The following is a 26,203-nucleotide window of genomic DNA, read 5'->3' as shown; positions in this document are numbered from 1 at the left end:
GTCATGGCCTCCATTTGATCTCCCTATCTCCACTGCACCACCTCCTTTCCCACCTTGGCTTGGTGAAACCGACCCTTTCTTCCTCAAAGCCGACAGCTTCGTCGAGTCGCCATCACTCCAGTGAGCTCCCTCTCCCTGGTTCTATGCTTATTCTCGCAACATGCTCCTTGTCCAAGTCGGCATTGTCAAGCATCTGCGTGTTATCGTCTTCCTCGCCGTCAGCCACGATCCCCACCTTGTATTAGTTGGTTCAAGTATTTGATGAGCAATATACAATTGTCCTGGAAGCTGTGCAGCAGGACCCTGAACCGGTTTCGGATGTTGATCAGCAGCAAGGCAAGCACCCCTTGATCACATTGCTCCCAAGTTTGTAAAATGTTTATACTATGCATGTGGTGTTTGATTGATCCAACTATCATTTTATTTGTCTGATAGACACGTCCTACTTGTATGCATTTACCCGCCTTGTTGATTTGATTCCTTTACCATTATCGCTGTAAGGTTATGGGTTATTCAATGTCTAAGTTTGTTATTGTCGGTGTATCAGGAACCAGGGGTCCCTGAGTCCCGAGACCGGGCCGGCCATCCGCCACGCGTCACCATCCCACGAGGTCCGCCCTACAAGATAAGAAGAAGCTAAGTTCCGGGAGAAGGTGCTCGGGGCCGCCGCCTCTGGTTCCCGAGCACCCCAGTTCCCTGATGATCCGCGGAGTCCAAGTACCGGGAAGAAAGTGCTCGGGAGAGAGTGCTCGGGGCTGCACGTGGCAGCCCCCGAGGGCTCGGTTCCCCGAAGGTTTCCCCCAGTGCTCGGGAGAGAGTGCTCGGGGCTGCACGTGGCAGCCCCCGAGGGCTCGGTTCCCCGAAGGTTTCCCCTAGTGCTCGGGAGAGAGTGCTCGGGGCTGCACGTGGCAGCCCCCGAGGACTCGGTTCCCCGAAGGTCTCACCAGAGTGCTCGGGAGAGAGTGCTCGGGGCTGCATGTGGCAGCCCCCGAGGACTCGGTTCCCCGAAGGTTCGCGCAAGATCGTTCGACGACCGGAAGGGTCCCCTCGCCGGGGTGTCAGCCAGTCAAAGACGCAAATGCTGCATTTAATAGGCACGCGCGGCCTGACATCCTAACATCCTGACATTCTCAGCTGCCCACGCCCTAGTGTCAGACCCTGCCATGTTCTGGCAGGGGGGCGTGGGTCCATTAAATGCACGGGTCTCGTCCCGTTTCGCCCGGGTGCCTCGGGATAATATTGCCAGAATCGAAGCGCTCCGCCTGCCACCCTGCCCCGGCAGAAGGACAAGACAGGGTGGGCGCACCGGGCACCTCTGCGGCTGCCCGGTGGGCCCTCTTAATGGCGCCGGACGACCTTCGCAGTGGCGGGTGGTCGGATACACGCCGCAATCTTCCACCGCCCCTGTCACTTCGCCGAGACGGAATGATGACGCCTTTCTCCGTGGCACCTCGGCACGTACGCCCCCTCTTTCCCATTCAGGATAAGTCAAGGTCGGCGCGCCTATAAAAGGAAAGGGGCTCATAGCTCACAAGACAGACAGCTCAAGAGGCACACACTCACGACTCATCTTGGGAGAATTCCGCCTCAGATCCGGAAGCCCTCAAGAAGCATTCGAAGCCCAGATCAAAAGACGGAGAACGTCACGAACAAACTCAAGCCAAGCTAGAACATGAGAGCCTCAAGCTCTCTGTAGACAGCTCACTCCTGTAACCCGATACATCCTTGGAGAATTCCCTTCAAGAAGAGATATAACACACACAGGAGTAGGGTGTTACGCCCCCGTGCGGCCTGAACATGTCTAAACCCCGGTGCACCCATCTTTCTTGCACTAGGTCGATCATCTCCCACCACCAGCCACTGCATTTATTTCCGTTCCCATTTATTTCCCCGACAAGCTCGTTCAGGATCATCCCCCCGGCCGAATCTCTAAAAAGGGGTCTCTCGGGATCCCTGCGACAGGAGTTCATCCTCCGACAGTTATCAATGGTGCTTAGTCCTGCTTAGTGTTACGGTGTCGGTTAGTCTCACTGTTGGATTGAGATGCTTTAACCTGGAAACTTGGTTAAAATTCTAATTACTATAAACTGTGAGTCTATATTACATGAAGGTGATGTATATATGAGTTCTACAGTTGTTATAGATAGATTGTGATGGTTGATATGATATGGTTGAGTTTAAGGCACAGTGAGCGCAAGTAAGTGGAAATCGCTTGTGTCAGCTAAGGACTGGAAATTAGTACCCCTAACTTGAGCCTATACTACAACAAGTATGCTAATCTATAATGAAAACAACTCCCTCTGATTGTAAATGTAGGTCGTTTTAAACTTGTGCACAAGGATTAAGAAAGTAGATCAAATGACCTTATTTCCCTTCATTTATTCTATAGTGGAAAAGATAACTCATTCATTTATGAGAGTGATAGCATTTATTAAACAAGGGCAAGACGGGAACAAAAGAGAAAAAATACATAGAAGTTCGAGAATGACTTATATTTAGAGAATAGTTGAGGAGGCTAAAACGACCTGCATTTGCAACCAGAGGGAGCATATGACAATGCTATAAACCGTCATTGATTTATGACATTTTTTTCTAGAAAGTGTCATAAGAATTAATTTGGTGCTATAACCCTTCATTTTAGTGACAAATAGTGGTACAATCATCACTAAGGCCAAACAAAAATCGTCACAAACCGATACATCAAAGTGTTGTGACGAAATAATTTTATCATAAGAGTTCGGTTAGCACCTATGATAAAGTTCTATTGTCATAAACTTCTGGCGTGGATAAAGCAAGCGTGGCCCACCAGTCAGCCAGAGTCCCACATGTAAGTATGAGGTGAAAAGTAGGGAGGTATAACAGAAAAAAAAAAACAACACATCCCAAGGTTCAAACCTGGGACCGATTGGATGAGGAGGGTCAGCATTACCATTGAGCTATGGAGGGAGTTCGAATCCTTGACATCTTAAATTTTATATATACATAAATCTATGGCCTGCCTATTAGTTGCAGGCCAGAGCAACAAATCTATTTTGGGACTTGGCGAGAAAACAGATCGCACCCCCAGAGCTGAGACGGCGGTGCACCCCTTCAAAAAAAAAGAAAGAGATGATGACGACGACGGCACACTCCGGTGGCGTAGACCAGATGCAAATAGTGCGCACCTTGCAGCGTAGATTTGTGGTGCTCCATGACGGTGCAACCAGGCAGTGCCCCGCAGCGGCGCAATCAGGCAGTGCATTCCTGCGGTGCACCCCGATGGCGTTGCCTTACGGTGCAGGCCGACGCAGCAACCACGCCTCTGGAGCAACGCAATAGCCCTGGAAGGGCTTGTCTTCCTCGGCAGCGACGTTTTCCCACGTGACCCGTCATCCGGCTACAGCACCTGGTCTAGTCAGTCTTTCAACAAAGGTATGAATGCCCTCCAGTTGGTATTGGCTTCAGTAATATCCCTTGCTTCTCAGTGCCTAAATTTTGCTTGAATAATGGTGATATTATAGATTGTTGCATATGTCTATGCTATTTTAGATAGTACATTGTTTAATTTGAGTATATTCTAGTAAATAACTAAATTGAGAATGTGTTTATGAATTTTATGATTTCTTCTGTCATGGAACCATTTTTTTATTGATTTATGTTGCACAGTACAAAGATTTATAAAGCATGCACAATAATGTTGATTTATTCTGGGCACTGTAATGAGCTGTTAATTTTTCCTTATTTGAATGTTTGACAGATGGATAGAAGTTGGATAAATGGTATATAATTTAGCAAGGCACACATTGATGGGGTCAGCAATTTCATGAAGTTGTTAAGGAAAGATTTGGTGAGAATGAAGAAATGCTTTGCCCATGTCGTAAATATCTGAATCGGATTCATCGACCTCAAGGACACGTAAAGGATCACTTATATATTTATGGGATGGCAAGCACATACAATAGGTGGATCCATCATGGAGAACCATCTTATGCTGGAGTTCATGAAAATGCACACCATAGAATTTTTTATATGATAGAGGAGATGTACACAACTGAAGGCTATTATGACGGGTAAACAATGTTTGCAAGTGTAATAGAAGAGTTAAAGCGTGAACTTTACCCTGGATGTGCTGGTTTTACTAGATTTTCATTTGTTGTGAAGTTACTTCATATCAAGTCATTATATCGGATCAACAATGTTTCATTTACTGCACTACTGAAGTTTTTATCTTTAGCATTCCCGGCTTGCTCTCTTCCAGCATCTTACAATGAAGCAAGAAACTTTCTTCGTTCCATTAGACTTAGATATGATTCAATCCATGTGTGCAAGAATAATTGTGTCTTGTTCCGGAAGGAGTATGCAAAAAATGATGAGTGTCCAGTATGTGGTGCATCAAGATGGAAAGATGCAGATGGAAGAAAGCACATTCCTAATAAGGTATTGAGACATTTTCCATTGATTCCAAGGCTGAAGAGGATGTTTGCTTCTAAGAAAATAGCAGAGGAGGCACAATAACACAAGTTGAAGTGACAATCGGTGGAGAATGAACTTAGCCATCCAGCCGACAGTGAGGCATGGAAAGACTTCAATAGAAAATTTGGGTGGTTTGCAGAAGATGCTAGGAACTTGAGTCTTGGCCTTATGACTGATGGTTTCAATTCATTTGGCAATATGGCCTCCTCATACAACATGTGGCCAGTATTTGTTGTGCCTTACAATCTGCTACCATAGGAATGTATGGAACAATCTAACTTAATGATGGCCTTACTCATCCTTGGTCTGAGTTCTCCAGGAAAGGATTTTGATGTGTTCTTGAAGATTCTCATTGAAGAGTTTCTTGAGCTTTGGAATGGTGTCCATACTTACGATGCATTTAGTGCTAAAATGTTTGATCTACATGTTGAAATTATATGGTGCATTCATGATTATCCAGCATTGAGCACATTGTTAGGGTGAGTCACAGAAGGTTATTATACTTGTGTGCATTGTGACAAAGATCCTTGCTCAAAGAAAATAAGGAACAAGATATGTTATATTGGCCACCGTCGTTTCCTTCCACGAGAACATCCATGGAGAAGTAGAAAAGTTTTTAATGGTCAGACTGAAACACGTGAGAAGTTAGGGGAATTTAGTATAGAGGAGTTGCTTGAGCAACTAGAGAATGTCAAAAACGTTAAACCATGAAAGCATCTTGGATGGAAGAAAAGGAAGCATGGAGTCGATTATCAATGTTAAAGACGAAGAGTTTGTTTGTTTGACTTGCCGTATTGGACAAGTTTGAAGCTGCGGCATAATCTTGATATCATGCACATCGGAAAAAAATATATGTGAAAATTTTATTGGAACATTTCTCAACATTGTTGGGAAGACAAAGGACATGCTTAATGCTAGGCTTGATTTGGAAGACATGGGTGTAAGATCAGAGTATCATTTAAAGCCTGATGGAGATTCATATAGTGTGCCAAAAGTAGGCACAAGAAACCTAATGGAGATTCACATAGTGTGCCAAAAGCAGACACAAGAAGCCTGATGGAGATTCATATAGTGTGCCAAAAGCCTGATGAAGATTGGACAACAAATTAATGCTCAACAACAAGAGTTGGATACTTTGAAGAAGTAGGCACAAGAATCAGAAACAGTAATGAAAAACCAGTTAGAAGAGATTGATAGTTTGAAGAAGACATCACAAGAAACTAATGCTCTCCTTTGTCAACTGCTAAGCTTCAGTCAGTATTAGGTCCATCTACTCCCTAAAATTTCAGGGTTCTCCTTATCAGCTTGATGTAGCTCCAACTATTGGTGAACTGTTGTGATTTCTATTTTCATGATTTTGAGACTTGGGAGACAGTATATTCTGTGAACTTGTAGCTGTTTCATTCTATCTAGGGTCTGTGAACATTATTATTGTATTTTGGTCTGTGGGTGAAAGTGCATCTAGGCCCCCTAAATGAGTTTTAGCTTATTTATGACAAAATGATTAAGTGACTAATATGTTTATTGAAGCTATGAACATGTTTTAGTCTTATTTGTGAAGATACACAACGTTGACATCCCTCAAAAAGAAAAGTGAAGCGGTTAATAGTACTCGATAGGATTAAATTTGTTTTATCTTTGAAATTGAGTCTAGAAAAGTCGTACTATCAAGAGGGATGCAATTGTCAGTTTTGATGGTGTCTCATTGCTCAAAGTAACCTTTTAGAATCAATAGTTGAGACACATTCACGCACGAACACCGGCAAAAATAGGCAAAATGTCCTGAGTTCGGAGTCTTCGGTGTTCACCGGATACTCCGGTACTCAGTGTTTTAGGTCGGAGTCTCTGAGAGAGACTCCGCCAGAGAGTCTCGGTTCTGAATTATTTTTAATTATCCGGAGTCTCCGGTGTTCACCGGATACTCCGGTAGATGGTGAATTTTGGCCGGAGTCTCCGAGAAAGTCTCCGGCAGAGAGCCTCGGTTAAGCCTTTATTTTAAAAAGACCAGAGTCTCCCGTGTTTACCGGATACTCCGGGTAGATGAAGTTTTTGGCCAGAGTCTCCGAGAGAGACTCCGCCAGAGAGTCTCGGTTAGCATTTAATTTAAATGACCGGAGTCTCCGGTGTTCACTGGATACTCTGGTACCTGGAGAGGCCGGAGAGTCCGGCAAGTCTCCGGACTGTTTCTTTGAGTTGACTAAGTCCCACCTGGAGACTCCGGTGTTCACCGGATACTCCGAGTAGTTCAACAGAACCGTAACGGCTAGTTCTGACACTGTTCTGAGCCCGTTTTGGATTTCAGGCCGGAGACTCCGGTTTTCACCGGATACTCTGGGGTAGGTGAGTCAGAACAGTAACAGCTAGTTTTTGAGGGTCAGCTATATATACCCCCACACCCCTAGCATTTATGGCTTGCTGTTGCTGCTGAGCTCCACTTTGAAAAAGCTTCCTAAGAGCATTCAACAGCCCTCCAAACATCTCTAGTGTTTAGTTTTGCGCCAAATTTGAGAGATTATGTTTGGAAGACTAATTGAGTTGTTGAGCATTGAGTTCGTTATCAAGCACTCATTTGTGATTGTTTCTCTTGAAGCCTCGTGCTCCTAGACGGTAAGGCGTCACCTCTAGAGCACCCAACAATTGTGGAGTACCACGAGAAGTTTGTAATCGCCATCGACTTGAGTAAGAAAACCTAGCTTGATCTTTATGGTCACTAGGAGAGGATAGGGTTGGAAAAGACCTGGTTCTTTGTGAGCTCCTCAACGAAGACGTAGGCACTTCTTTGTGAGGTGGCTGAACTCCGAGATAAATTATTGTCTTCTCATCTGTGCAAGTTTTACTAATTGTTGTAGTTCTGGGATTTTTCCCAAATTCTAGTATTTGTGAGAATCTTACTGCTAGCTATTGTTGTTTAAGCATTTTACTCATAGTAGAACTAGTGGTATCTTTTCAACTCTAGTAAACTTGCTTAGATTTATTTGTTTTCAAAATCTTGTATAACCCGGATATTCCGAACTAGACAGGATATTCCGGACAGACCGGAATATCCGGCCTCTGAATAATCCGCTGCTGAGTTTTAATTTTCAGAAATGCCTATTCACCCCCCTCTAGGCGCCTTTAAGTACATTCAGTGGGAGCTATGGAATTAGGGCTTATAAACTAGTATTGACACTCAAATTTGGCTCGGGTTAAAATTAATACGAACACCGAATAGTCCGATGATATCTTGTTTTAAACACAAGATCATCCGATGAGTTCAAATTAGAGTTTACTCTCTGACTTTTAGTCCAGTGAATACTCCGGTGTCATCACCAGATCATCCGGTGTATAGAAGATGGAGGAGAGGAGTTGCAACAGAAGATTGTGAACACCAGACAACGAGCAAAACTCCAATAGGTCATAGGAACATCCATTGTTAAGAAGGATTTCCCAAAACGCTTTTGAGTAATTGTATGTCATAAGCATAAAACTCTGGCGCTAGCATTTTATTCACACTGATTTATTCGAAGAGAAAAAAGCTTGAAGTTTAGGGTTTTTGAAGATTGCATTCACCGGATAGTCCGATGATAGCATTTTGTGCCTCAAAATGGGTTTAGCAAAAAACCAAATTGGGCCTCAAAATGGGTTCGGTCAAAACTGAATTGTGGCTCAAAATGGGCTGAGCCCACATTACTTGAGCCCAACAATCAACAGACTCAGCAATCATATGGGTCTTTCGCTAAATCATGACAACAAAATTCATCACAACATTTTGCCACGTTAGATCCATAATTCGTCACAACATTTTGCCATGTCAGATCTATGTCACTAGGTTGTAGATTTTATGATGATCGCTATCCACGTGGCAACACCGCAACCACCAACTTGTGACATTTTTGTTTCAACAGTAACGATACATAACGTCATAAAAGTAATGATGATACAATATCGTCATAATTTCTATGACGAAAAAGCTTTAATTCATCACTGAATTTGATTAGAGATGCAAGAAAGGTGACAAACAAATTTTTGTCATACAACCATCATAAATATCATGCCACGACAAATATTCAATAATCAGTGACGAAAGCTTATGGTCATGGAATAACATATTTGTTGCAGTGCTAACTTGTGCAACCATAAGGCTAATGTTGGTACGACCTTAGCTGAATAAGTTGTTTAGCCCTAACTTTGTCTCTCTAGCAAAAGAAGAAAGTGTGGGATGGTTTTTTCCGTCACTTGATGCAGAGTGCAGAGTTAGCTCTGATCAATGTAAAGACTATGTCATGATAGTTTGCCAGCACACCAAAGGAAATATATAATTTGTATATTGGCAACAAAATAAATCATGTATTGTGGGTTAAGTGTACAATCTCTGTAGAGTTAAAACTATTTGAACAATCGTGCTCACGATCATGAGCAAGTTTGGGTCAGACACTGGTTATAGTGTTCCGTTGGGACTTGGGTTTTGGATTTGGGTTATCACATGCACCAGTACAACAATTATTTTTCATTGAGATGGTTTGTGGTTTGAGATTGATGTTAAAGTCTGGCTATGAGTTTATGCTTATTATGAGTATTTTCTTTTATATGTCTAACATTGCTTTACATAAATGTTGTTAGAATCATGTTTTTGTTTATGAACTGCTGCTTTATGACAAATGAAACTTGTTAAGCCATTTGTTGAATAGCCTGTCATGTATTAGCTTTTGTAAACATTTAATGTATTGCTGAGTAAAAGAAGTACTCACCCTTGTTGCTTTATCATTCAAAGTTCGAGGAGGAGCTACCTTCTATGGTTCAGTACCTCGCAGCAGGTTTCAGGATGCTGAAGCTGGATCTTTCTAAGTTTAATCTAGTCAGTTGTGTGTGGGATGGTAGTGGGCACACTACTAAAGAATAAGTTTTAATAGCTTCCGATGAACTCTATATTATATAGTAACTCTGTTAAAGAACATCAGTATTATAGCCTGTTGTAATGTAATTGTGTATGTATGGTACTAATATGTTGTGCGTACTGATCATAGGACAAGTACAACATGCACTTCACGACCTTGGGTATTCCACGCCTAGTGGCTGATAAAAATCATGTGTAAATTTATCTTAAAAAGTACTTTTGTAGTATCATATTTTAATGTTTTTTATAAATGTAATTTAATGAAAAGTAGTGATAGAGGGTTGCCATAGCGCAGATGGTCAGTCTCGGTGAGGAGGAAATGGCCTGCCGTGTTTGAACCCCGGATATCACATTTGTTCAGGAGGGACGAAACCTCATCCGTTGCCCACCTCATAAAAAATAGTGATCAAAGATGAAATTTGGATATTTGTCTCAACCGACATATTTTGTTACAGAAGAAACCATTGCATTATGCCTCGGTAATTTTTTCTTTTCAAATTAAAATTTCTCATTATGCATGCCCTACCGTAGACAGATATTACGTCATGTTTTGATCTATCAAGAATTCGTCCAAGGGAGAAACATATCGAAAGGTGAAAGTGCTCTGTGTGTTCCCATTGTTTTTTTTTTAAATCAAAGTGCAAAATCCGAAAGCATCGCTTTTGGATTAACAAGAAAAGGCAACATGGCTTGGCTTTTCCAACCTAAGCAATTCCTTCTTTTGTCCTCACCAAAAGCTACTGCTATTATTCTAGGGCCAAAGGTACAAGTGCACACCAAACGCTTATCTCTTTCCATGATAAAGAAAGGGATAGATTCTTGTTTTGGATTGTTTTATGTCCCAAAAGTAATCAATGGATTGGAAGGTGTGGAAGGTGCCTTCGCATCTTTCGTAGTATGTCGGTTTCTTAGTAAACAAGTCACATTCGCGTTGACACTTGAAAGCCCAACGTTCCGGCCAAAAACAGAATGGGTCTTTGGATTTTAATTCGGAAGGAAGCAAAGCCGGACAAACCATTTTTTGCATGACTTCGCGGAAATGGTACACAATGCATTCGGGTAAATTCTTATATGCCATTAGATATTCGCAAAAAACCTTGTTGTCTCACCGCAAACCTCATTTGCAAGATTTGCGCATTTAAAGTTTATTGGATAATTCATATATATACGCATATGACTAGGGCTAGAATTTCTTAAATACGTGTAGATAAGAAGAAAGAAAAAAAATGATTCATCACACACCTGATCTGATTATAAGCCTAAGCCCTGGAAACATGCACCCACTTTGAGATTGTTCCAAAAGCTGGATGGGCATCCATGAACTTTTGGGTAAAATAATGACACATGATGCGGTGGAAGTGGGATCGACGAACCCAGAAAGAAAAGAAAAAAGGAAAAGAAAAGGTGGAAGGGCGCTGCCGTGCTTATTCTTTTGCTTTATTCTAATCGGGAGATTAGTTTAGCCGACGCCCAAAAGTGGACAGCACGTCAGCTCGGACTTCCGGAGCAAGCCATCGCGGGCGTTGTCTAGCTGGATATTATGCCCCGGGCAATTTATCCTATATGATTGTATGGCATCTAATTCTGTGCTACAACTAGCAGGTGGTACATGTTAATAGCATGGTTAGTTTTGTTACACTATTTTGTTGCAATAATTTTTTATTAAAAATTAATCTCTTTAGTTTTTTATGATGTTAATGTTATTTAATTACAAAATATATAAAATTAGAAGAATAAATAAAAATTATGTTAGTGGAAAATAAAATTATTTATGCTCCAAACTTATACCCGAATCGTATACACATATTAGCTAGATTCGTCTATATTTTGATCAATTGTCAAAATCATACATCATGTGTAGGCAACCCAATCAAATTAGAATATATTTGCCTTACTTGCATGTTGTGCCTTGTTTGCTCCCTGCTCGATGTGACGATCTTGTGCTGCATCGTGCTTCTTAATTTATTTTTGTCAGAGTATTGAGTAAGAAAGCGTTCTGGCTAACGGGCCCCGCAAGTGATATGATGACCGACGGGGATACTTCCTGAACCCTAGCCCATCGCGTGACCAGTTCAAGGCTCGCTCGATCAACGAGAGGCTTGCGCGGTCAACCTCCTTGTGATATATTGTGATCCTGCGACCAGCAAGGGCTGGTCGTGGCAGGTCAAGGTTTGCTCGACCAACGCGAGACTTGCGCGGCCAGCCTTTTTGCGATATATTATGATCCGGTGACCATCCCGCGACCAGCAAGAGCTGGTCGCGGGATGTCCATATCTAACCTGTCTAATCATATTTATTGATTTCTACTCAAGTGTTTTCCTTTCCTAGGCACCTTCTTCAGCGAACAAAGTCATGGCTGGCGCAGGTAGGCAGTGACCTGTCCCGTAGCATTAAATGCTATAGAGTGGGGTTTTGCGGAAGACTTAGCGCTACACGACAGATGAGACAGGGTCTGCAGAACGACCAGGCAAATGAACGAGTTCGCAGGTGGGCTCACAGAAGGCTGGGATGGAACAGCTTGACAGATAAGCTTGCGGTTCACGGTGAGGGGACATGCAGGGCTACCGAGGTAAAATAAAAGTGGAGACGTCCAAGAGGATGGGATGGACCTGCAGTACCTGATGCAAGGTGCAGCGCACACGCTCCGCGTGGTGATGGCCTGATAAAAGAATATCTAGCTAGGTATGGATCTACTAAAAGAGACTCACTTATAAGTTCTCATTCTCTTGTATATAAAGAGGAGAGGAGAACGGGTCTAGGAGGGGAGGAGGAACTCATCTGTAACCTATTTACAAACACTCATAACAAAATACACAGGATGTATCACTATTATCATTCGGGAGGCTTAAACCTGGATAACCCTTGGTGTTCTTGAGTTCATCACATCGTAAGAGTTGTTCACGCGCCCATCAACCGGTACACCCTTGAATCATTGGCAGGGACTAATCCTCGATAGTTGGGATGCTAGGTAGGGGATGCATTTCGGTAAGTGTTGGAGATTAGATTGGGCTACCTATGGTCGAATCCACGACAATCGCTGAGTCCCGTTCTGAGGACCCCGATCACCGTTAGGTATTCATCATGGGGTACAACCCAGATGAGCCTGATGTGCTCTAGGTATGAGACACCGATTCGGAGTTTGAAGGCTCCGAGGCTCAACGGGAAGTTTGCATGCTAGTTCATGCAACGGGGGCAGCGGAGGCTCTGGTGTTCCGGGTGCCAGCGATGATCCCCAGGCCACACGCCCAGAGGGGAACCAAACCAGCATCATACAAGGGGACGCTCTGACATAGCCCTAATCACCACAACGTCGTTCGGAGGAGCTACCACAGAGGATGCAGTCTTCGGCAGCATCATCGCCAAGGCCGTCACATCGCACAAATGCCAGGGGCTCCCCCTCATGATATGTCGCCACTCTGTGCTCGGCGGTTCGACAATGGGGCCATGACACCTGTGCAGAATCTGTAGACCTTGTGAATACTTCTTAGCCACCCACCGGTAGCAATACCGGAGGATTCGCTAGTAGCCCAATGGTTGCGTGACCTCACCCTCCTGGTTGAGACCGCCCGACGCCAAACTACGGCGGAAAACACCATGTCTATCACTAGGATTTGAGAGATCAGGTGAAAGAGTTCTTGAAGTACCTTTTTAGGGCAAAAATACCACCAACGATCGATCCGAAGGGAACCCCGAAGAATCCTGCCTAGAGTTGAGGTTGATTTGAAGAAAAACATGCAAAATCCTTAGAGGATGCTTGAAATCGCCAAAGGAGGCTTTTCACAGAGAGGGAGAGATGAAAGAGGTGTTTTGGGGTTGAATAGGAGGTGTGCTGCTCGGGGAAGGCTAAAAAGCCTGGATGACCCAGAGTATCCGGCCTAATCCGGAGACTCCAGGTTGGAGTTAGGCACGAGACAGTGACTCCTTCCCAGAGGGTGAACCGGACCCTCCAGGTTGAGTGACAGGACCCAGAGTATCCGGGTGAACCCGGAGACTTCGAGTTCTATCAACTCAATAGAAAAAGAATTGGTTGTCCAGAATCCGGACACTCCGGATCTATCCGGATACTTCGGGTTCTGGAACTTGACATGATTAAATTCGACTCCCCTTCTATCTTTAGAGCCACCAGTTGTTGAAGTATCTCCCGAATCCATTGGCCTTCTTGAGCCACCACCCAAAGTCTCACCTTTCAGACTCCTAGGGCTTTTCTCTCCGGCTGCCAACATCTTCAAATCCTCCAAGCGATGAAACCTTGTAGGAGGTTAGGCTCTAATACCAATTGAAATGTACTAGATGTCGCCTAGAGGGGGGGGGGTGAATAGGCGATTCCTTCAATTTAAAAACTTGACAGCAGATAACTGGATCCGGATACTCCGAGTTAATCCGTAGACTCCGGGTTATACAGAACTCAGATACTCCGGCCTTATCCGGATACTCCGGATTATACAGGAAATCAAAACTGAATAACTGTAGAGTAAATCTAAGTGATTCCAAGGGTTACCACAGGTTCTAGAGGAGGTCTAAGTACCTTATCACCAACACCCTGCAGTCACAAGCACACTAACAAGTAGATCGGGAAAAATCCCCAAATATTAACTAAAGCAAGTTAATGTGCAACAAAATGAAATGGACAAGAATTTGTTCCCGAAGTTCGACCACTTCACGTAGAGGTGCCTACGTCTCCGTTGAGGAGCTCACAAAGGCCAGGTCTTTTTCAATCCTTTCCTCTCCCAAGCAATCGCAAAGATCAAGCGAGGGTTCTTACTCAATTTAACGAGGGTAACACAAACTTCCTGTGGCACTTTACAAATTTGGATGCTCTCTGGGTGACACCATGCTGTCTAGGAGCTCACAACTCCAAGAGAAAAGATTGCGAATCAAAAGCTCGTTGATGACCTCAAGTGCTCAAAAATGAAAATTTTGCTTTCTAACACTCAGTCTCACTTCCTAAACCCTAATATCTAAATCTTGCACAAATTTGAGCTCTAGAGGAGTTAGGGAGACTATTGGATGGCTTTGGAAGTATATGTGCATGAGTTCATTTCGCTCCGCTGTAGGCTCTTCTGCTTGGCTGGTCTACTGTGGATTTTTATCCACAATACCATCTTTTACTCTTTTTAGGTAATTATTTTACTTTATTTAATTTAAAGTATGTATTTGATATTATTTTGTTGAATTCTGTACGTATCAGCTACTTGATCGACTGATACTGGAGGCACATAGGAACCCGAGGTAGGGGTCCTAACAAATTCATTCATATGGCGTTGCCAAGCCATCGATATGGGTGTTTGACTTGTACGTGAACATCAAATGTTTAGTTGTATTTTGGCTCACCAAGTTAGCCATCGAACATAGTCTCCTTACATCGGCCATGTCATGGCATTATAATTGTATATCAATACAATCTAGTCACTTTCAACCTATATATCTACTTATAGAGTTGTTATAGCTGCATAACGTCTAACTATATATCTAACCATAGATATTAAGTATATTATATAGTAATTGTAATTGCACTTTTAATTATAAGTTTTGGAATTTTATAACAAAACTGCCACATACTAAATCTAGCCACACAATTGCGCTGGCTTTTGGTGCACTATATTCTAACTAATGCAAATACGAATGATCTACAATGAAAAATATCAAGGTCAACAAACTATGTAGGTATTTCTCCATTTTTTATTATTGATGTGGTAATTTCAATTCTTTTAACTTCTAATAGCGGCAGCTTTATCAAGCATCATAGAATTTGTTTGACACAACTTCTTAGCAGATTGATTGTGACAAATTAATTATATGGCATATGCATCCAATTAGTTATGTGATGCTTAAAATAGTAAAATGTACACTTATCAGATTGATGATCAAAACTTTGTACGAAAACATAAATATATGGCATTTGATCTTCTGGCTGCACGGATGTTTAAAAAAAGAGGCGCTTGCTTGAGCCTTCTTGAGGATGACACCCGTATACTTGACACGGAACTACGTCATCGTCTTGTTCGTGACCATGTGATGCATCTGCGACGGAGGGACATATGGCAATTGACAAAAGTAAGAATGGCGAAAGATCATAATATTGTCCTCAATCACTAAGGTTAAGAGAGCTATTAGCCATATGTCTCTAAGAATGAGACACAATTTGGCAACAATGTCTTCTTGCATGTTTCTAGCTTGCTAGCACCTAGCAGGCAGGCCAAGAGCCTCATTCCTTCGGCATTCTTACTTAAGAATCATTGTTTGGTTGTGCCTAAGAAATTTGATTGCTCCTTCCCCTAGGAACATATTAATAAAAGTAATTACCACAATAAACCTCAGGAAATGAATTATATTGTTTTCAAAAAAAAAAAGAAGAGGAGAAAGAGAACTATGATTTGCTGCATCCTTTTCTCAGAAATTTCTTGTCGCTTATCCATGTCTTCCGCCCAAGCAAGATGATAGAGAAAAAAAAGTCACTTATCCCTCTCACGCTCAAGCAAGAGGAGAGAGAAAAAAGAAAGGAAAGAAGAAGAGAGAGAAACCAAGTGCTTGCAGTAAATCCATCTATATGGTATTCAATGCTCCCAATCCGCTCTCTGCTCAAAGCCATGCTCCAACTATGTGAGCTCCCATCCACACTATGGAAAGCACTACTCCATGGAGCTCCAATCCTTCGAGATGACCATTGCTCGACTCCAAGTCGAGGACAACGTGACCGCAGGCTACGACAACGGTGGAGACCCACGGCAACAAAAAGCAAGGCTACAAGACCCTAGAATCCTCCCCTCATCTCAGAGGGCCGCGAGAGTTTGGATGGCGAGGCTTAGTCAAACCGAGACTGGAAACTGGGTAGATCCCTCGTCCGCTCGGCGTGTCGCTCGTCGTGTGTGGCGTACACGTCCAGCCTTGTTTTTGATGGCCCTCCGGTTTGACAACCGGCAGAGCGGCTTGGGACAGAGGTGGATGGCATCCGACGACTAAATAAGCAGCATCTTTCTTCCTCTTCTATGGTTGACGCTAGATTTTTCTTTTTTTCTTTTTCTTTTCGAATGAGACGCTAAATTATTGCAGATGGAACTCTTCGAACTTCTATTTTCTTTTTGAGAGGAGAGGTTAGACAAGATGGAACTCTAGTGTACATATAAGTTTTTATATACTTTTTACATCTAGACTCTTTTGTTCGGTTGTCTTCTAAAATTAGTCTATGCCATGATGAATCTTAATCATTATAATTAGGACCCACTAAGATCTATGGTGTAAATTATACTCCCTCCGATTGCAAATATAAGTCGTTTTAGACTCATGCACAAGGATTAAGAAAGTAGATCAAATGACCTTGTTGTCCCTTATTTATTCTGCGTTGGAAAAGATAACTCATTAATTTGTGAGAGTGATAGCATTTATTAAACAAGGGCAAGAAAGGAACAAAAGAGAAAAAAGTGCATAGAAGTTTGAGAACGACTTATATTTAGAGAATTGTTGAGGGGACTAAAACGACCTATATTTGCAATCAGAGGGAGTACTTGATATGTACTCTTTAGTTAAACCTAGACCGTTAGATGTTCATAATAATGAGTGAGATAGATAGATCTTTTTTTCTCTGATTAACGTGTTAATTTTATGATCTTAAATGCCTCTTTTTCACATCAAATATTAAGATAATAAATGGATTTATTCACGGCAATGCGCCGACTTGTGCTTTCCTGCAGGCTGCAGATCGTACCCCCGGCACATTCAAGTACACGTACAGTCGTACTACCAGTAGAGTACATGTTTCGGATAAAAAGATCAATTTGTTTGCATGCAACAGTACCTAGGAGTTGTTCAAGAATTTTATTCAGATTCCTTCTAGCAAGCTATCTTATTCAGTAAATATGATCTCTAGTTTGGCATCGTGATCATTTATCAGTTGGTAGGATTGATATCTCATCTCAAATTTGAAACCAATGCTGCCTTCAATTTTAAAAGCTTAGTGACAAGTGATCAAAAGCTGCAGGCGTGTAGCCTTGGGCGCTGCGGTTCACCGAACGAATGAGCCAGCATGTGTGCCGTCCGCCTGTTGTAGAGAATCTATGCTCCTTCACTCATTTTCCGAGCTAAAAGAGTTATGGCACAGCCTTTTGAAGTTGCCATTAGTTGGGACTTTCACTGAGGCGCTTTTAGCCAGAAGAGGGCTTTCTCTAAAGTACTTTTCGGATTCGCTTTTTCTGCACAGTCTCGGCAGATTTCTTTCGTCAATGGCTAGCAGCCTTTCGCATGATCACCGCAAGGTGCAAGCCTTCCAATTGGAAGTCTTTGTTAAAACAAGCAAACATGTACAGGCACTTAACTGGTAATACCCACCATGAGCTCCTTTTGGGTTAGTTAAACGGACGTTTCCTTTCATGCTTTGGGAGCGAGTTTTGGGCTGGGGTTTAGTATTTGCTGATGAAATTTGTTGCAGTCCGATCAAATCGGGAGTGAAGTGATGTCTCCTGCGCCACAAATGGTATAAGATCGGAGCACCAAATTTCCCTTCGAATAGCAAGAAGGCAACAAGTACAAAAGTAGTACTAACTTCGTTTTCTTTTAATATTATTTTAGGATAAAGTTATAATATTTTTTTCATATATAACATATTTACTTTTTCTAATTTCTCCAACATTCAATCAATAGCACATAAATCATCAATCTACCACACTCATTAAATTAAAACTCCACTTTTCAATAGACTTTAATATAAGTGATCTAATAAAACACAACCTTAAAAACCTAAAATGACATCTATTTAAAAATAAAATCAAAATTTTAAAACAACGTCTATTTAAAAACAGAGATAATATAAAAATGCGGCTTTAACAACTGCTATTCGAGGCCAAAAACTTACAGAAATATTTTTTTTACTGTAACTTAGAACTTTTTTTTTTCGTATGAACGTTGCACTGGTGACTGGTGTGACACTTAATGGTTTAGAAAGTGGCGTCTTTTCTTACCCAAACAAGCGACGGAAGGCACTGGATTAGTTGTGGATGGACATGAACATTAAATTTGGCCGATGCCGGCCATGCAAAGGTTGGTATGGAGTGCTCAACATCTCTACCTGGGATTCACACGCTTAAAATTGGCACTCCAGCTCGCCTACCTTTTGAAATCCAAGCACAGAGTATGACTTTTGAAGGTGCAACCATTATTTTTACAATCCACCTGACTCAAATCAAGAAATTTGCAGCTCATAGTGAAACAGATGTCAAATCTAAATCTAATACTCTCTTCGTTTCAAAATACATGACGTATTAGGATTAAAAAAAGTCAAACTTTGTAAATTTTAACTAATAATTAGTTAAATTATGTGCATGTTTAAGGAACAAAAGATGTATAATAGATTTATATTTCACACATCTTTTAATAAGATATTAGTTTCATAACAATTGATAATATATTGTAAAAGAAATTAGTAGTCAAAGTATACGTAAAAGATTTTCTGAAATTCTAATACATCCTATAAAAAGAAATTGAGAGAGTACTCATGATGATAGGCTCATGAACCTTGACGAACACCATAGGTATGAGCCACCTCTAGTAAAACCTTGCCACAATAACGTTTTTTCAATTTGTAATGGACTCAGCGCGGCTAACGCCGGCAATGATACCAAACCCCCTCTGGTTCAGGTTCAGCTCACCGGCCGATCAAAGAAACGGAAAAGCTCAGCTGAGGAGACCCACCGGCGCAGAGGATCACGCCACCCACGCACCGCTCGGACAAAGCGCCCCCATCCCTTCGCTTTTCCGCAACAGATTACACCACCGGGTCCACTCCCTTCCCTCACGTCCGTTCTAACCCCACAGCCCACACGCGCGCACACACAGATGGCACGGTTTCGCAACAGTGCTTTTTATAAAAACGCCGAGATTCTCCTCGAATCACAAACTCCACATGCAGCACCACCATCGGCGCCGTCGCCCAAACCAAACCAAACCATCCACGAACGAAGCTCGTACGCGACGCGAGCGGAACTCCCTTCTCGCCACCCGCGGCAGGCAGGCACCTTTTTGCCCCTTTTCCCCCGCGCGGGCCAACCCATACCCATCCATCTGCTGTTGTGCTTATAACTGGTGTGAGTCGTGTGACTTATGAGCTAGCTGATGGCATTTAAGTAGCAACGACCCCCTTCCTTCGTCCCCCCCCCCCCCCCCCTCTCTCCGCTCCTCCGGCTGTTCTCGCTCTAGCTAGTTGTCTTGGTTTCTTGCTTGGAAGGCAGCTCGCTCGGTTCGAATGCTGTCCCACGTCGAGATGGCACCCGCAGCCGGCGGGTTCAAGCTCTTCGGCAAGGTCATCACGCAGTGCACCGAGGGCGCCCCGCCGGCACCGCAGGAGCCGGCGGCGTCGAGGCCTGCCTTCGCGCGGGAGAGAGACGACCCGGACGAGCGGGACCAGCCGGTGGTCAAGCGGGAGGCGGCTGCGGCGGCGGCAGAATACGAGGCCCACGACGAGAAGCAGCACTACCGCAGCGGGGCGGAGGTGCCGGCCGAGAGCGGGGAAAACAAAGGGCAGCTGCCGCGCGCGGCGTCGCGGCAGCAACAGCAGCAGGATACCGCGGAGGCGCGCGCGGCTGCGGCGGCGTCTTCGGCGCCGCCGCTGCCGTGTCCGCGGTGCCGGAGCCGGAACACCAAGTTCTGCTACTTCAACAACTACAACGTCAACCAGCCACGCCACTTCTGCAAGGACTGCCACCGCTATTGGACCGCCGGCGGCGCGCTCCGCAACGTCCCCGTGGGTGCCGGCCGACGCAAGAACCGGCCCCTCGGCCCCGTCGTCGCCACCGGCGTCCCCGGCCACCACCACCTCCAGCACCGCGCGGCGGTGGCCGCCGGCGCAGCAACGGCAGTGGGCTTCGTCCTCGGCTTCCCCAACAACCCGTCCTCCCCTGCCTCGCCGTCGCCGGTCTACGCCGATCGGTGGCCGGTCTGCCCTGACCGCCGGTTCTGATCCGATCGAGCGGGCCGGTCTCTGGGTTCGGATAGAGAGCTAGGCTTGTTTGACTTGCTGTCTTGCTTAATTTGCTGATGAGGTGGGGAGGCTTGTACGTGCGTGAGGCTTACACAACACAGGGATGGACGATGCAGGACATGGAAATGGCTTTTGTTTTCTTTCTATCCTCTTCTTTCTCTCTCTAGCTTGTTTGTCCGTTCCTTCTTCTTTTGTTGTTTCCTAAGCTTGGCTAGTTTGCTTGCGGATGTAATGAAGAGTAACAATCGCAAGTTGCAAACTCCGTGGAAAGTCTGTCCTGCACCAGGACTGTTTGAGCGTGTGCATGCTGCGACAGCCTGCCTTCTTTCCTTGACTCTGAGTGTGATGCGATACCATGCCTGTACTTAGATCTTGAGAGTCGGCGCTCACCTCAGCTCAGCTCTCTCACCCTTGTTTTCTGGGAACTGGTGACGTGAAACTGAATGGATTGGTCGTGCAGGTCGCATTTTCTTTGCACGGATAAGAGGCTGAATGAAGGCCCATACCCCTACGTTCGAGTTGCGACTCCAGTTCACCGTGCCACCTTGGTGCTGCCTGTTCCTCGACTCTGACTGCTCATGAAGTGGACGATGACGGGCAAGCGGCAAGCTAGACAAAAAGCGGGGTCTTCGCTTTCCTACCCCTACATGGCATGGTACACTCACATTTCTGTGACTGCCTGCCCCAGCGCTTTTCACCTCCCTTTTGGGAAGTTTCGTCACAATGGGCGTGGAGATGGAGACAGGGCACCTGACCGAGTGACTTTTACTGCCCATCAATGCGATACAGCGCGGCCTTTTCCAAAAGGACCCGGGAGATAAATATTCCAACCGTCAACTTGTCCGGGTCAAGGAAGGAGGGGGCTAGCTGCTGGTAGGAGTAGGAGTAGCTCTTTTCCAAGCTTTTGTTGCTCGCCAAGTTACTTTTCCGGCCGCGAGAGCGTTGGCTTTTGCCCGGGTTTACTGCTCTGCTCGCGAGAGAGAGCGCATGTGGTTGGGAGTTGCGGCTGCGGCGCCGGGACCGGGACCTTTCCGCGCTGCCTGCCTGCTACGCGGACAGGCCGCCCACGACCGGTGACCTGGGCGTGGCTAACCTCCGGCTCTGCTGCTTTCGACTTCGTATCGAGCCTCGAGCGGCGAGTTAATGGGATGAAATGCTGTGGTTTTGGGGGGGAAATCATGATGCCATCGTCTCAACAGAAATCATGATGTGGTCTTAAAGGAACCGAAACTGTGCCGCGTCAACAACTGGCCCGGTACGTGTGCAACCAAGTGCTAGTAACGAAACGGATTGCTGCATAAACGTCCGGATTTTCTGTTAAGTGGAGTACACCGTACAGTACCTAGGCGTTAATCCGTAGATTGTGCTACTTGCAGGTCAAGATTAGGGGCAAAAACGGTAACAGAAATTTCTGTTTGATGAGATATCGTTTCCGTCTAAATAGGAAAATGGTAATTTGTATTCGTTTTCGGCATTTTCCAACATTTTCTGTCTTATCATTTTAGATTCAGATTTCAAGAGAAAATACGATACTAGAAACGGTTTGAACAATTTTTGATCGTTTCTAACTATTTTCACCACTTTCTCATATCGACCACTCAACATCCATACATTTGAACTTATTCTTATAGTATAATCAGTGTTATCCTTATAGTTAAATTATGCATAGATTGTCAAATTGCTTCTCATCAATAATTTATCATAATTTTTTTCTTTATTATTTTTATGATTCATGTGTCCCGATGCTAGTGGTGAAAATAATACTAATACAATCTATTGACTATTATTTGTTATACTGAACTTTGGTTCCTATACCTCGTGGATTGATCTTTGGTAGGAATTGATGGTAGGAAATACAAATATGCACTTGCTTCTATCTGACCCATTGTCAACAATTCAATATCGCTCTTTTGCACTTTGAGGTTATTTTCAAAATACACATATCTTATTAAATATGTTTTATCATTTATCTTATTATATAAGATATGCTATATTATCATATATTTATATAGACTTCAGTCATATTATTTGTGACTTCATTAAACTTGTTGTATGCAACATGTAATTTGTGAGCTACAGTTTGGTGTATTACCTAATCGACAATGTCATTTTCGATATTTTTATACAATCGATGCCATATCCGTTTCTAGAAAATGTGAAACTAGATACAATTTTAACGTTTTCAATGTTTCGGACCGTTTTCACCCTAGTCAAGATACATCAGTCGCTAATAGATGGGCAGCCAAGTCAGCGAGCATATTCCTGCAACTATACGTTCTCTGGTGACTGCTATCTAGTCTATCTCAAAAGCGCACCAGTCGGCGTGACGTGCACTAGCTTCCCCACCCCCCCCCCCCCCCCTGTTGAAGAGACCTTGACGCCAAAAGTTGGCGAAACGGGCGGTAAACTTCACCCCGCCTCAACCCGCCCCATGTCGATAGCTTCTCTTCCGTCAGGCCATCAGTTGCTTTCTTTGGAAGAGCGTGTTGGCGTTTTGCTTTCTACCGTACGCTAATATCCTCGGAGACGACGCAAAAAGGACAGGAGAAACTGCGCACCAATGGGCTCGTATCCGATGCGCTCGCAGCATCAGGAAAACGACGTCGGTTACATACGTGATGGTTTCGGCCGCCGTCCCCGTCCCATCGAGATGAGAGGATGGATATAGATGCGCGAGTTTCAGAGGACAGCCATGCAATGCTCATCTGGTGGGTTGTTAACCCGGACAAGGACCCGATGCTATGTGTCCTGCGAGGAATTGATCGGCCGTTTTCATTTACGCAGGGGTTGCTTTCCGCTGCAATCAGGCGGAACAGCCAAAGAAAGGAGGATGCATGTAGCCCTCAAGAAAACGCTTCTGCTGGTGTTGACATCTGCTACATTATGTTGATGTACGTTACTAAGTTCCATCAGACGGAGAACTAATCGGACATCGCCGTTTAACTATATCTGTGATCACTGCTATAGAAATAATAATCAATATCATCTAAAAACGTTATAAAAAACTAGCACTGAAACTGGCACTATTAGTGTCGGTTTTTTTACCAACCGATACTGATATATATTATAGGGTTAAAAAAGCTCGTATTTTAAAAATAAAAATAATATTACATAGCTACATGTCTAAAATATAGAGAGGTTCAGTTAAGAACTGAACTGAACATGCCTGATTATCATGTTCACATCTCAATACAAAGAGATACAACATATTTAAAGTCCACATATCTAATAAGAATGGAACTGCTTATAGGAGGTTCAATTCATAGTTTAAGATACAGAACAGAACTGAATTGAAAAGAAAAATAAAACAACTACAAAGTAACTAGGAAATCGTAGATTGATACACCGAAATCCATCCATGCATCCATTGTTTGATGCAATACTTATAAAATCTGCAATTGCAAAAACAACATAAACTTCAGTATTAATGTAATATATATGCACTCAACTGTTGAATAAGTGAATCAATAAAAACTTAAGCGATTTGTCTAGCATCGATTACCAGATTCAGACTAAATCACTATATCGGACACATGCAACAAATTAGTAAAGCTATCAGATGATAGAAGACCAATAATACATTTATAGGATCAAATACGCCCCCAATAAACCAAAATTTCAGCATACCCACAACTATTCTTTGATTCCAATGGTAGCTAGACCAGGGGCGGCTCCAATTTCATGCCTGTTGAACCGAAATAAAAAACCTAATCCTCTCCACAACGCTAATCAACCTATAACCCCCTAAAACTCATGAATCCCACTACTTCCATACCAATAAATTGAAGATCCTAAAGGGGATGGCATTACCAACAACCGCTATTTGTGGAGCCGAACGAGGATTCGACGGAGTGGGCGGATGGCGTCGGGGAACATGGATCCACAGCCACCGTATCCAGGGATGGCTCCTGCGCCCAGGGATGATGACAAAGTTGCTCCAAGACTACTGGGGACGAAGCCGCCACTCCTCTACCTCGCTCCGGATCAGAAGCAACCATAACACCGTCAATGGCAACACTCTCCGCTTCTTCGCCCCCAAGCGAACCAATTGCTACATGTGCAACCACCGAGGCCCAGCCGACTGCCAAGTGCTTGTGCGCTCGGTGGATATATGGTGCCTCTTGTCGCTCCATATTGGCTAATTGCCGAATACTGAGCCTCTGCTGAAGTGTGCCATCGCAACAAAGAAGCCCTAGTCTCGGGACACCACGCCCACCTCGTCTGCAAGCATGGATCTAGGCTCCATCGAGAGATGGAGAGAGAGATAAGACTGAGAGCTCCATCGGGTGAGAGGTAAGGAGATAAGACTGAGTTGTATTGTACGTAGACTCGAGACATTCATTTTACCGCTGTAAAATTTCAGGTCCGACTTTCACTACTGATCCTACTAGCAAACTAGCACTGATAAAAAGTTATCGGTGTCGATCCATGTTTACGAACCGGTATTGAAGTATCAATATCGGTTAGTAATTAGAACTGACACTGATAATGAGTATTATTACTGGTTTGACTTGACTCAATTATTGATCTAGCTTAGAATGTTACGAACCTATTATCTCTAACCGATACTGATAGGACGACATAGATAACCTATTATGTTAGAGTAAGGAGTATAGATTACTCATCGGGTCTTGATCCGAAAGTAATACAATAATAAGGAAACTTACATGGATATATCTGGATATAATATTTCACAGCAAGCAAAGCTTTAGCTACAACTGCAGTTCGACTGATCATGCTTCCTTTTCCACCGTTTCGACCGGCAGTTGAGCTTTTCTCAAAAGAAAGAGCAAAGTCTGGACTAAAGCAAAAAAGATGGAAGAGTGCACTTTTACAGTACTTTGATCTTTATACACACGCGGAAAGTTCGCCCTTTTCAATGGCATTTTGGCAACCAGCTTGAAATTGCCTAAAGGTTGTACTCCATCCGTTCTAAAATATAGAATATATTAGGATTAAAAAATCAAATTTTATAAATTTCAATTAACAATTAATTATATATATTTTTTAATATACAAAGTTATATGAATAGATCCGTATTTTATAGGTCTTTTAATATTATATTGATTTAATAATAATTTATAATATACCGTAAAATAAATTAATAGTTAAAGTATATTTTCAAAAACTTTTAAAAATTTAATACGTTCTAAAATATTTTAGGACGGAGGAGTACTTCTGATGCGGGAGCCGACACCTTTCACACCTTGAGTATTGTCGGGCCGGCCAAATATGCGGATGAAGCCAACTCTAAAGCCTATCAACTTGTCAACCGCGGTCAATTCGATCAGACATCTGGCGTCAGACATCTAAAGGCTGTAGCAGTAGTAGTATTAATCGAAATGGAAAAAATACACCAGCTGTAACATTTTCTGAAGCTCAGTATGCGTTAGTGTAACTACCTCAGACGTGCCACGTGTGGTCGTGCGCGCGTCGAAAAAGAACTATTAGTTCGAAATCTCTTCCTCGCAACTTTGTATTTTTCTACTGCAAATGAAAGATGGGAAATGTATCATAAAATCCACAGCTACCGGCCCGGCTAAAGAGATTGATGGGCTTCAGCACGATTGTATTCGTAGTACCTCTGGATGGCCAGCCCAGCCCATATCTAAACATATTATTAGGCTTATCTACTATCTACTCAAAGACGACCTAGCGGATCCTACTTAGAACTTCAATATAATTTTTATTTTTAGTCTCCTGGCTAAGGGGCTAAATATAATTTCACTATATATATATAATATCCAACCCGTTTTTCTCAAAAAAAAAAAAACTACTATCTACTACTTAAAAAGTAGCAAAAGATAATCGCGTCCACACGATGAGCCCCATCGCCCACATAGTGAGTCTTGCGTTTTTTTGTTTTTTAAAGATTTTCGTAATGAAGTTTTTATGGTTCCCGTTTCAATATA

At 43.3% G+C, this 26,203-nt stretch overlaps 1 protein-coding gene across 1 annotated transcript; it reads left to right on the top strand.

The window, feature by feature from the left end:
* Positions 1 to 19,388: 19,388 nt before the first annotated feature.
* LOC133910097 (dof zinc finger protein 5-like) lies at positions 19,389 to 20,617 on the top strand. The gene has a single exon (XM_062352615.1). The coding sequence runs from the start codon at positions 19,557 to 19,559 to the stop codon at positions 20,268 to 20,270; it is 714 nt and encodes a 237-aa protein (XP_062208599.1). The 5' UTR covers positions 19,389 to 19,556; the 3' UTR covers positions 20,271 to 20,617.
* Positions 20,618 to 26,203: the final 5,586 nt, after the last annotated feature.

The sequence above is a fragment of the Phragmites australis genome, chromosome 2 (genome assembly GCF_958298935.1).
Source record: "Phragmites australis chromosome 2, lpPhrAust1.1, whole genome shotgun sequence".
Lineage (NCBI taxonomy): Eukaryota > Viridiplantae > Streptophyta > Magnoliopsida > Poales > Poaceae > Phragmites > Phragmites australis.
Note: the sequence above shows the minus strand (reverse complement) of the source record. Positions and strands in the feature narration are given on the sequence as shown.